At 37.9% G+C, this 12,739-nt stretch overlaps 2 protein-coding genes across 3 annotated transcripts in view; both read right to left on the bottom strand.

The window, feature by feature from the left end:
* Positions 1-12,739, bottom strand: part of pot1 (protection of telomeres 1 homolog) — a 72,393-nt gene that overhangs the window by 49,565 nt on the left and 10,089 nt on the right. The window contains exons 3-4 of one of the 2 annotated variants that reach the window (XM_087843352.1): positions 2,706-2,778; positions 1,544-1,644 (exon numbers count right to left, since the gene is read on the bottom strand). In XM_087843352.1, coding sequence (XP_087699478.1) covers positions 1,544-1,644; positions 2,706-2,778 — 174 coding nt within the window. The remainder of the gene's footprint in view (positions 1-1,543; positions 1,645-2,705; positions 2,779-12,739) is intronic. The other variant, XM_087843353.1, reaches the window with a different exon arrangement.
* Positions 8,493-9,391, bottom strand: LOC148102026 (uncharacterized). The gene has a single exon (XM_087843351.1). It carries the CDS (start codon positions 9,389-9,391, stop codon positions 8,696-8,698), a length of 696 nt encoding a protein of 231 aa, XP_087699477.1. The 3' UTR covers positions 8,493-8,695.

Below are 12,739 nucleotides of genomic sequence, written 5' to 3'. Positions count from 1 at the left end.
TTTGAAGATTCAGAGTAGGGCTGTTCGATATAACGATATGTATCGGATGACGATATAAAAACGTCTATTGTTTCATTTTACACTATCGTTTGTTTCGTGGTGTCGCAAAATAAACTGTTTACGGCAATATTTTTTCATCATTTTGATGGTCACTGTAGTGGCTATATTGATTTCTTCAAGTTCTCTCTTTCTCTTATATTTTATATAACCACTAGGGATGGGTACCGGTATCCGGTGCCATGATGGCACCGGTTCTGACATAAACGGTAGTAACCAGACCGAAAAGCAGCGCACATTTCGGTGCTTTATTTCGGTGCTTTTTTTTTACTGAGTACCGTCCAGGTACGTACGTTCTTTTAGAGCAGAGCTACAGATTAAAAATGCCCAAGGCGAAGCGGTCAAAAGTCTGGCTGTACTTCACAGCAAAAGATGCAAACTCAGCAGCCTGCAACAAGTGCTTTAAGCTGATATTGTGATACTGTGCACAGGAGGTAACACCTCAAATCCAATGAAACACCTGGTGACGCATAGCGTTTTTTTTAAAAGCCGAGAAATGCGCCGTATTTGATAGCTTGCTGCGAGACCTCACACCGTGCACATCTACTGCGGGTGTAGCCGTAGCCCTGCCAGTGTAGCAGAAATGATGACTGATGATGATGGCAGCAGCAGCCGTTCTTCTCTGCGTGAGTAGCTTAATGTTGTTTGTGTGTAATTTACGTTGAGTAGGCTAACCACGTTATTACATTAATGCATGTAAGGTGAACTAGCAAACATCATCATAGCTACATGCGGCTGTCTTCTTGTTTGATGGCAGATACTCCCTTCACCCTGGCCAAAAAGGCTAAAATGACCAAAGAAAAAGTGGAAAACAGCTGAACATGAGAGGTTTTTGGACCAATTTTGTGTTCTCCATTCTTTAAGCACCAGTTTGAGCACCGTTTAAGCACCGGCACCGTTTCAAAAGTACCGGTTTGGCACCGGTATCGGATAAAACCTAAACAATACCCATCCCTAATAACCACACTACGGACGGACAAGCGCCTGTTTTTATGCGTTGCGGTTAGCAACAACGACGGTAACACCATCGCATGTCCGCTTGTTTATGTTCCACATAAACCTTTCACAATAAAGCTCAAGATCCTGTTGAGACTTTTCAAAATAAACTGAATCACGTGAAAGAGCAGATAATTTACAGATGAGAAGTAAAAAAGAGCCGTCAGGTGCTAAAAAATAAACCTTAGACTCAAACGTTAGAACAGGCTTTTCCCCGCAGCACACTGTGTAATAAATGCTCACAAAGAAAACGGCGGCCGTTACAACTTATGTCTAAAAATGTATAGTTTCATGCATCGGATAAAACACTTGACTCCAGCTACATGACGCGCATCTGGAAACACTTTCCACAAGTCGAGCTGCCTGAGATTCACAGAATTTACAGAAAATGTTACATTTTTGTGATTTATATCGTTATCGGGACGATAGAATTCTTATATCGGGATATGAGATTTTGGTCATAGCGCACAGCCCTAATTCAGAGACCTACCCCTTGGTTGGCAGACTGACTGAAGTTCTTGGCCAGTGATCCAAACAAAACAACATTGACAGATGAGTTCTGAGATGAGCTGTTCAGCATGGAATCTTCTTCTGGAAAACATCATACGAATGTGTTAAAACTGGAAAGGATAAGGGAAAAGGTAAATTCAAGGGGTCGAGTTGCAGGGGCTGCAGTCTAAGTACAAAAGCCAATAGTCCTTGGCTATGCCCGAAACACCACATTTATGAGGCATTCTAGAGGTGTCCTAATCTCATGATCAAGCCACCTCAACTTGTGATGTGGAGGAGCAGTAGCTCTACTCTGAGCCGCTTACAAATGGGCAAGCTTCTCACCCCAACGCTTAGGTTAGTCCAGACACACTTTGAAAGAAACTTATTTCTACTGCTTCCATCTGCATTGTTTTTATTTTGGTCAATGCCCACAGCTTGTGGGCAAAGGTGACAGTAGTAACACTGATCAACCTGTAAATTCACAGCTTTGCTTTCTGCTCTTCACCAAATTCATATAGTTGCATCAAACCATTTTTCAATCTTCTGTTCCACTCTTCCTCTACACATGAACATGAAGCTGAGATAATGTATGTGGACTCCTCCGCCTGAGGCAGAAACTTTGAAACCCTAAGTGAGCAAATCCACTCTTTTCCAAATGACAACACTGAACTCAGGCCCAGTGAAAGATGAAGGACATGGGTCTCATGTTAAAATTCAGTTGATAGTTTATATTATGTACAGCAACTATAGCTAGAGCTACACTATTAGGCTACTTGAATTACTAGTTATAACTAACACTGGGAAACTATTGCCTAAAGAGGATATACTAGTTCTCTTTGGTGTGTGCGATAATAAACTAAATTTCTTCGTATTCTGAATCGACTGCTGGACAACACAAGAAATCTGTTTAGTCAGATGTAATTAAACAGTGTCTTACTTAAAAAAAATTATAAAATGAAAAAAGTAAAATAAAACGCAAACACCTATATACAATGTCGAGTGCAAAAGTCTCTCTAAACTAAACTAAATTTTGACATGATAACCAACCACCACATTATCATAAACACACGGAGGGTAATGGGAACAGTAAGTAAAGGCATGACAAAACACACACATATTTGAATTTATTGACGAACAGCTGATACTTGTTTAAACATTACCTTGGATGACCATCTTCAGGATAAAACTGTCATTGTTCAATGGCACTAGCGGCCCCTTGTGAACCACTTCCCCCTGTAAATTGAAAAAAAATCCTGATGTGAAAATGAACTCAAAAGCATTTTGCTGTGACTGACGTTCTGCAAAATTTCCTGTCAATATATCAAAGCCAAATCTGAAAACCAAGCAATGTTAATAAGACCTTAAGAAATGGGCCAGAGGACAAAAGGTGATTGTGCTTATATCACTGCTGTGCTCTAAATCATGAAAAGATGGGAACTGGAAGCTAAAAAGTGAGAAAAATGCACTGTGAACTTGTCACCTTATCTATATACATTTCAGGTCTTATTTGCTTTAATTCTAATGATTCCAAATTATTGCTCATTATAGTTGACTGTTAGCAGAGTGCTATATCAAAGCATTTTGATTGAAACATGCCTGGAAGAGAAGTGTGTGCTAGGAAAACGTGAAAAGGCAACAGAGATGATTTCAGTCTTGACAGGGTTGTCAAGAAAAGTCAATTCAAGAAACTAGGAAGCTTCATAAGTAGTGGACCGAGGCTGGTGTCAGTGCATCATGAACCACCATGTACAGAAAGGGGCTTCTTCAGGAAAGGAGCTACCACTGTTGCATTCCTAATATCAAGTATCTTTGTAGATTTTGTTTCTAAATCAAGGTCCTGGAGTCTGGGTGAAGATTGAAGAGGTACAATTTACTTTTATCTGAAAAGCCTTTGAACCACTGAGCAACAGTCTATTTTCTCATCTTAGAGTCCAAGGTGTTTGAAGTTCAGTGTCAAAATTCCACAGTCTGTGATGATTTGAGCTTTATAGAAATGCCAACTTCATTTTCCAGCAAGACTTGGTGCCTGCCCACAGTGCCAAAACTTGTACCATATCTACCATGTTGTTACCCTGACTGGTCAGCCAGCTTGCATGACCTGAACCCCACAGGGCCTCTATGGAGTACTGTCAAGAGGAAGATGAGTAAATGTCAACTTCAAAATAAAGAAGAGCTAAAGGCCATTATCAAAGCAACATGGCCTTTAGTAACATCTCAGCTGTGCCACAAGGTAATGGCACACCACACTGAGGTAGACATTTGTGGAAAAGGAGTCCCAACCAAGTAGCAAGTATATAAATGAACATACAGACAGAGTTTTAGGGTCACAATTTAAAAAAGAACAAAAAAACAAAAACATTGTCATTGATGGGGGTTTTTTTTCCATTTCTTTTTTCTCACCTGTCGCGTTTGGTTCTTTTGCCATCAGAATTATTATCTAAAGGCAAAGAAAGATGGCCAACGGATTTACTTTACCAAATGGACCATCCCAACCTTGCCGTAATGGTCTATTTGATTCACCTTTGCTTTTATTGTTTATTTTATTTTATTTTCACTTGCTAAACACGGGACAGATTTGACTGGGGAAAAGAAAAGGGAGAAAGAAAAAGGGAAAGAAAAACAGCGGGGAAGTGTCATTGATCATTTTGAGATTAAAGTTGAAATGCTATTGAGAAAAAAGGGAAAATGTAGAGATTACAGCTGTTCTTCCAACATAAACCGCCACGGTTACATTCTCTGAGTTAATCTTACTTCAGAACCAGTTTTAGTAACAAGGAAGGAAATGATTTCTCTTTTAGCACACAAACATATTGTGGTGATCAATATATGGACGTTGATAAAAAGGTTTAAAAAGCTGCGCCTGGTCAGATGGGGGGACAAAAAAAAAAAAAACCCACACAAAATTAGAAGAGAGAATTTGTCCAAAATGAAATGCCTGGCAGTGGACAGATGCAAGGCTATCAATGGTTACACCTTGTGCAATAAAGAATATTTATGTTGTATCACAAGACGACTGATAATTTGTTTCACTAACTCTCTACACAAGGCATTTTGTAGAGGCTATAGCGCCCCTGGCAGTTTGGCTTGAATTACAACTTTACAACTTTAAAATGATCAATGTTCTGATTACAATATAGATCAATGATCTATATTGTAATCCTTTTCTGATTTATATAAGGAAATAGAGCAGGGCGATATGACCAAAAATATTTATCACGATATACATTTGAAAATTTGCGATAACGATATAACTGATGATATAATTGACACTAGACAAAATGCTTTACAACTCCACAACTTTATTAGTGCAAAAAACCCCATCAATGTATTTTCACTTAAACAAGCAGCTGTTTATTATGTGCATTAAAGTTATATAAAAATTTAACAGTGCAAATTCCTTGCTGACAGTTTAACCAAAAGACATTTCCAGTGGAAATTGGCCGACATATCCTCAGCATAACCATGTATAATATCCACAAAACTTAAAAAGAGGTTATACACACACAATACGGTAATATTATGTTGAAGCACAGTAGTAGTAGTAGTAGTAGTAGTAGTAGTATCTTTATTTCAGACATATACAAAAACAAAAAAAAAAAAAAAAAAAAAAAACAATATATACACAAGTACACATACTTGGATTTACTCTGTGTACACACACGTATGTGCTCAGATAAAACAAAGAAAAGAAAATAAAAAAATATATATAAAAATAAAAATAAAAATAAATAAATAAATAAATCAAACAGAGTCTCAATTACATGAAATGACAATTATTAGGTCTGAAATGGAGTAGGAAGAAGTATAACATACTTATTAATCCCTACCCCATGCTTAACGTTCTATTGAATCCCACTATTCACCTAATTCCCATCATCACTTACCCCACACAATAAACAAGGAGAACATGTATAAACATAGCTACAGTGATAGATATAATTTAGATACAGTTTAGCATAGTTATATATACAATGGGTGATCAACTTTATCAGTTTCATATTCTTCCAAAATCAGTTTTCGAAACATCTTTATAAACTGACTAATGCTTGAACATTGCTGTAGGTCCACAGTAAAACTGTTCCACAGTTTTACCCCATAAATAGTAACACAAAAGGTTTTAACCTGTGTCCGTGCTTTAAGAGTCTTCAGATTGAATTTTCCCCTCAATGCATAGTCCCCGTCTCTGTCAAAAAACATCCTCTGTACATTTCCTGGTAACATATTGTATCTGGCTTTGTACATAATTTTTGCAGTTTTATATTTTATAAGATCCATAAACTTCAGAATTTTTAATTTCAAGAACATGATGTTAGTGTGGTCTCTAAATCCTGCTTTAGTAATAATCCTGATTGCTTTTTTCTGAGTTTTACATAGTGGTTGAAGTGAAGTTTTGTATGTATTTCCCCAGATTTCCACACAGTATTCTAAATATGGCAATATAAGTGAACAGTAAAGTACCCGGAGTGATTTGGAAGGCAAAAAATGTTTAACTTTACTCAGTACAGAGATGCTTCTTGACAGTTTAGCTTGTATATGCTTTATTTGAGGTTTCCAGCAGATTTTGTTATCTATTATCACACCCAGAAATTTTGTTTCAGAAACTTGCTCTACTTCAACATTGTTTATTAACAATTTTGCTCCGGCATCTTTTTTACAATTTCCAAATAACATAAATGTAGTTTTTTTCAAATTTAGTGATAACTTGTTTCTGTCAAACCATGTTTTTAGTTTAATCATTTCTTGTGTGACAATTTCCAAAAGCTGCTGTGAATTCTCTCCAGCACAAAAAATATTTGTATCATCTGCAAATAAAATAAACTGCAATATATCAGATGTTTTACATATATCATTGATATAGAGGATAAACAGCTTTGGTCCCAATACTGACCCCTGTGGAACTCCGCAAACAATGTCCAGGCACTCTGATTGATATTCACCAATCTTCACAAATTGTTGCCTGTCTCTCAAATAACTTCTGACCCACTCTAGCACCACTCCTCTAATACCATAGTACTCCAGTTTATGAAGTAATATTTCATGGTTAATTGTGTCAAAAGCTTTTTTTAGATCAATGAACACACTAACTGTGCATTGTCTTTGATCTATATTGTTGGTGATATTTTCAATTAGTTCCATTAATGCCATAGATGTTGATCTATTTGGTCTGAAACCATACTGACTGTCCATTATTATTTTGTGTTTATCTATAAATTTGTCAAGTCTATTAATGAAAACTTTTTCCAGTATTTTTGAAAATTGTGAAAGTAGAGAAACAGGCCTGTAATTTGTGAATTGGTGTCTATCTCCATTTTTAAACAGTGGTATTACTTTAGCTGTTTTCATTTGTGTTGGGAATGCACCAGTTTGTAGAGACAAATTGCAAATGTGTGTTAAGGGTTTGGAGATGCCACTGATCACTTTCTTAACGATTTCCATGTCAATGTCATCAGAGTCTGTAGAATTTTTTGTTTGTGATTTCCCAACAATATCAATGATTTCCTTTTCTTCTACCACCGTTAAAAACATTGAATGAGGATTACAGTCAATGAGTTTAGTTTCTTTCTCTGCAGAATCTGTTATATCAGGAATTGTACCAGCCAAATCTGGCCCAACACTTACAAAGAATTTATTGAACTCATTAACCACATCACTCATGTTACTAATATTTTTATCATTGTTAACGAAATACGAAGGATAATTTGACTGCCTAGAACCATTTTTAATGATGGTATTTAATGTTTTCCAAATCCCTTTAATATTATTTTTATTCATATTTAATAATTTCTCATAATATTCCTTTTTACATGACCTCAAAATACTAGTTAATTTATTTTTATATTTCTTGTATTTATTTTCAGCTTCTGTACTTCTGATTGTTATAAATTCTCTATATAAGGTATTTTTCTTTTTACATGCATTTTGTAATCCTTTTGTGATCCATGGGCACGCAACATATTTTTGATTTTTACTATATTTTTTTACTGGGCAACAGCTATCATATAACAGTTTAAATTTTCCTAAAAAAATCTCATATGCTTTATCAATATTTTTTTCCTCATACAGCATCTCCCATTCTTGCTTAAGTAAATCACTTTTAAATGCATTTATGGACTCCTCTGTTCTCACTCGTTTGTATTTTGTTGTATTTTCCTGTTTGGCCTTCCTGTAATTGCTGTTATACACTACAAAAACAGGTAGATGATCACTGATGTCATTAATTAGGAGACCACTTATAGATCTGTTTTCTATTTCATTAGTAAATATATTGTCTATTAAGGTTGCCGACTGTGCTGTAATCCTGCTGGGTTTAGTAATCACTGGACAGAGTCCCATGCTATACATTGTATTAATAAACTCATCTGTCATACTATGTTTGTTTGGATTTAATAGGTCTATGTTGAAATCCCCACAAATGAACATAACTTTTTGATTTGTCCTAATAAATGTTTTATCTACCCACTCCTTAAATATTTCAATATTAGAACCTGGTGTTCTATATATACAACTTACAATGACATTTTTCTTTTTTTCCATACTAATTTCTATTGTTACACACTCTAATATGTTATCCACCACCACCGTCATTTTTTCCACCACCCTGTATTTTAAATTTTTATCCACAAACAAAGCCACACCCCCACCATTCTTATTCTTTCTGTTCATAACATTTAATTCATATCCGTCTATTTCAAAGTCCACTCCTTTCTCCATATTAATCCACGTCTCAGATACTGCAATCACACTGAATGGATGTGCAAATTTGCTTAAGTATTCTCTTATTTTGTGAAAATTGGCATATAAACTTCTACTATTAAAGTGGATTATGGACATTTTGCAGTCAGCCTTGACAGTTTTATTGAATTGATCTTCAGTATAATAGCAGCTGATGTTTCTGATGTTAAAAAAGTTCAATTCTGGATCAATGTCCTGCTCTGTGAAGTGTGTATTGTATTCCATGTTTTGTGGTGCATTTAACTCCAGATTCTCATAATTAGCAATCCTCTGTGATAGCAGTGTATAATTCCCAGATGTTAAATTAGTTGATTGTTCCATGATTTAATATGTTGTGCTTTAGCTTCCGTTGTTATCTTCTGTTACCTGCTTTGATGAATGTTGATTGTTTGTTCAGCTCCTTGCATTTGTAGTCATGTTAATATTTTTCCAGATCCTGGATGCGTTTGATGACCAGCACTTTGGCTTCCTCCGGTGTACCGTTGAGTTTAATAAATATTTTACAGTTTGCAGTCCATGTATTTTGAATTTTACCCAGTTTCTTTAGGTGTCGTGCTTTCTTAGCCATGTCAGCGTTGTATTTAGTTAGATGGTCATTCATGTAGACGTTCGATCCCTTTAGTTTTCTCCCCTGCTTCAGCAGTGCATTCTTGTTTTTCCTGTTTACAAATCTTATGATGACAGCTGGTTTATCACTAGCGTTTCTCCTGGGCAAAGGGTGGCATGCCTCGATGTTATTACAGTCCAGGTCGATCCCTTTTGACTGCAAGAAACCAGCTACCTGTTGCTCTGCAGAGCTAACATCCAGTTCTCCATGGTCCTCTTTGCTGTCAGCAGTCACAGCCCGAGCATATGACCGGGGTTTTATGTGTAGCCCTGTGATGATCACATCGTTCATTCTGGTGTATTGCTCCAGGTCCGCGACCCTGCTCTCCAGATAGACAATCCGTTTCTCCTTCTCCGCATTCTGATTGCGAAGCGACTTTATCTCCTCGACAATGTCCAGGATATATTTTTGCTGTAGCTTGATAGCTGATGTTTCTTCAGTTAAAAAGTCCAGTGACTTTTTGATGTCCTCAATTTCCTCAGCGGACGGCGTTCTCTTAGGCCCCATTTAGTTTGTTGTCTCGCTCGCTCCGTTTCCGTGTATCTCTTCCAAGTGATACGATACGGAGTGACACGTACTTCACAGTACGTATCACTCCGCGAGGCGCCTGCCTAATATAGCCGTAATGCTCCGACAGTCCATCAAGCGGTGCGGCTTCGTAGCTTAGCAATTAGCAAAGCCGCACTAAAACATTTGACAGATTTTCGAGCGCCGCGTACGACATAAAATCGTTTCGAGGTCAATAAACACAACCAGAATTCATACATAAGGCACACGGGATTATAAGGGGCACTGTCAATTTTCAGAAAAGTCAAAGGATTGATTTTAAGTGTGCCGTATTTTCCAAACAACACGGTAATAATGACGGCCCGGTAGCATGCTCTACCAAAAATAGTGCTTTGTTGTGTATCTGACGGACGAAAGCTAAACCAGTTCCACACCACTGAAGTTGCAGCATTTTTACAAACCAATTCTGGTTCATCCGTTTCATTTAACGACCCTCTTTCGTTCTTCTCATTCTGCGTCGCCGCCATGTGCCTATGTAAACATAGGCACTGCGCATGCACGTTTTACCCATATTCTATCGCGATATTTCATTTTCCTATCGTTGCCCAAAATTATACCGGTATTACCGTGAACGGTATGATATAGCCCAGCCCTATAACGAAATATTCTAATAATCTGAGATACTTTTTGATTTTCATGAGTCACAATCATAAAAATTTAAATAGATATAAAACACTGATATATGCACATATGAATAAATTCAGATGCAACTTCCAGGTCAAGTCTATTAGTTACATTAATACACTTTCCAGAGTTAGGACTATTAGGGTTGCAAAATTCCCGGAACTTTCCATGGGAATAAACAGGAATTAACGGGAATTTATGGGAATAAACTGAGAATTTTCAAAATTGAAGGTTGGCTCTTCTTAGGGAACTTAAATATAGTTGAGCAAAGTATATTTTAGCATAATATTGACAAAAACAAACAAATGCAATTCAAATACACTTGAATATCCATGCCATTCCTTAATCACATGTACAGAGCACATGCTTGCTGCATGGCTATTGAGACCACCTACTGGCACTGTGCATGCCTCCATCACATGTACACATGGACCACACTTTTGAGCCTGAAGGACAAAGAGTATTGAAGGCACACATTTGAGCCTGTGGACTTAACAAGTGAGGTAAGTTTTGATGATATTATGGGAAAATATATTCATTAAATGTTTAAATTGTGAATATCACATAAAATGTATTAATCTGGTAGATAGCAATCTGATAAGATGCTAAATAAAATGCTAGCATCTGTTAGATGCTAAATAAGCCATAGCTAGTATAACATAAAGAAGATGCTAGCTTCCTCATTTGGCTGTTTTGTTTTGAAGATTATTCCAGTTGTTTAGCTAGCCTTACTATTTATATCTGTTTATTATCATATTGCAATTGTATTATTACGATCTCTTGCATTGCATTAGCATTTTTACAAGCTCTTGTTTTATTTTACAGAAAAATGCCACGTGCGCTATGTGATGTGTGGAGACATTTTACACCAGCTAATGTACAAAGGAAATCTGTATATATGTGTAAGTATTGTGATAAGACGTACGTGAAGAATGCCACAAAAATGCAGCAGCACATTGCAAAGTGCAAAAAAATTCCTCAAGGCCCAACACATGCAGCAGCCAGGAGTTCCACTCAAGGGGAAAATGAATCTGTTTCAGCTGTATCAGAGTCAGATACCCACTCATCAGCTCCTGGTCCCTCTGGCATCAGAGGATTCTTTGATTTTATGGATGACACTAGCCAGAAAAACGCAGATGAGTGTTTCGCTCGTGCAATCTATGCAACTGGCTCACCCCTGATGCTGACATCCAATGTGTACTGGAAGAGATTTTTGAATGTTCTCTAACCAGCATACATTCCCCCAACCAGACATGCATTGTCTACTCATCTACTGGATGAAGAGTTCAGTCGAGTTCAAGCAAAGGTGAAACAGACCATTGACCAAGCTGACTGTATTTCAGTCATCTCTGATGGATGGTCCAATATCAGGGGACAAGGAATTATTAACTACATAATCACCACTCCTCAGCCTGTGTTCTACAAGAGTGTAGACACAAAGGAAAACAGACACACAGGCCAATACATTGCAGATGAGCTAAAAGTGATCATCAATGACCTTGGACCAGATAAGGTTTTTGCACTGGTCACTGACAACGCAGCCAACATGAAGGTTGCCTGGGCACATGTGGAGGAGACCTACCCTCATATAACTACTATTGGTTGTGCTGCCCATACACTAAATCTTCTCCTAAAAGACATAATGGCACTAAAAACAATGGACACTCTGAATAAGAGAGCGAAGCAAGTTCTGAAATATGTTAAAGGCAAACAAGGGTCATCTTGGATGATGTGTTCTGGGAAAGAGTATCTAGCAGTCAGAAAATCCTCAAACCTATTGCAGCAGCAATAGCGAAGATAGAGGGGGATGGTGCCATCTTGTCAGATGTCCAGTGCCTTTTTGCAAAACTCAAAGAAGAAATCCAGACAATTCTGCCCACTTCCCTACTACTGAAAGCAGAGGAAACGGCTGTGGTCAAGTCATTGGAACAGCGGAAGGAGTTCTGCATGAAGCCAGTGCATGCAGCAGCATACATGCTGGACCCCAAATATGACAAGGGCATACTTTCTGGGGAAGAGATCAACGGTGCCTATGCGGTCATTACAGCCATGTCTGACCACCTGGGTCTCGATAAAGGCAAAGTTCTAGGCAGTTTGGCAAAGTATCGAACAAAGCAAGGCCTTTGGAAAGGGGATAGAATATGGCAGTCATGCCAGCACATATCCGCAGCCACCTGGTGGAAGGGACTATGTGAATCTGAGGCCCTTGCACCTGTAGCCTCCATCCTGCTCCAAATCACACCATCATCAGCCACCTCCGAGCGCAACTGGTCACTGTTTGGGAACACCCACACAAAGGTTTGCAACAGGCTCACAAATGTGAGAGTGGAAAAGCTGGTCGGTATTCGGGCAAACCTACGGCTCTTTGAGCCTGACACAGAGCCATCCTCAACAAGGCTGGAAAGTGACACTGAAGAGGAAGACTCAGAGTTGGATGCTGAGGAAGTGGACATGTTGTTGGATGATGATGAGGTCCAGGAAGAGTCTATTGATTGAGCAAAAATGAGAAAAGAGGATTGCTTGAAGGAAGATTTGCATGTTTAATGGGACGTTTTGGAGGATAAGTGGCATTTTTCATTTAACCTTTTGAATGGGACTTTGTGGAGACAGGGGGCATTTTTGAATGAGCGGGGTTAGGGGATGGTAATATTGAACTCAACATTT

This window comes from Neolamprologus brichardi, chromosome 7 (genome assembly GCF_056152115.1).
Source record: "Neolamprologus brichardi isolate AB-2024 chromosome 7, ASM5615211v1, whole genome shotgun sequence".
Classification (NCBI taxonomy): domain Eukaryota; kingdom Metazoa; phylum Chordata; class Actinopteri; order Cichliformes; family Cichlidae; genus Neolamprologus; species Neolamprologus brichardi.
Note: the sequence above shows the minus strand (reverse complement) of the source record. Positions and strands in the feature narration are given on the sequence as shown.

Excerpts from the sequence above, each read along its gene's own strand:
- LOC148102026 (XM_087843351.1), bottom strand. The coding sequence starts at position 9,391 with ATGGGGCCTAAGAGAACGCCGTCCGCTGAGGAAATTGAGGACATCAAA.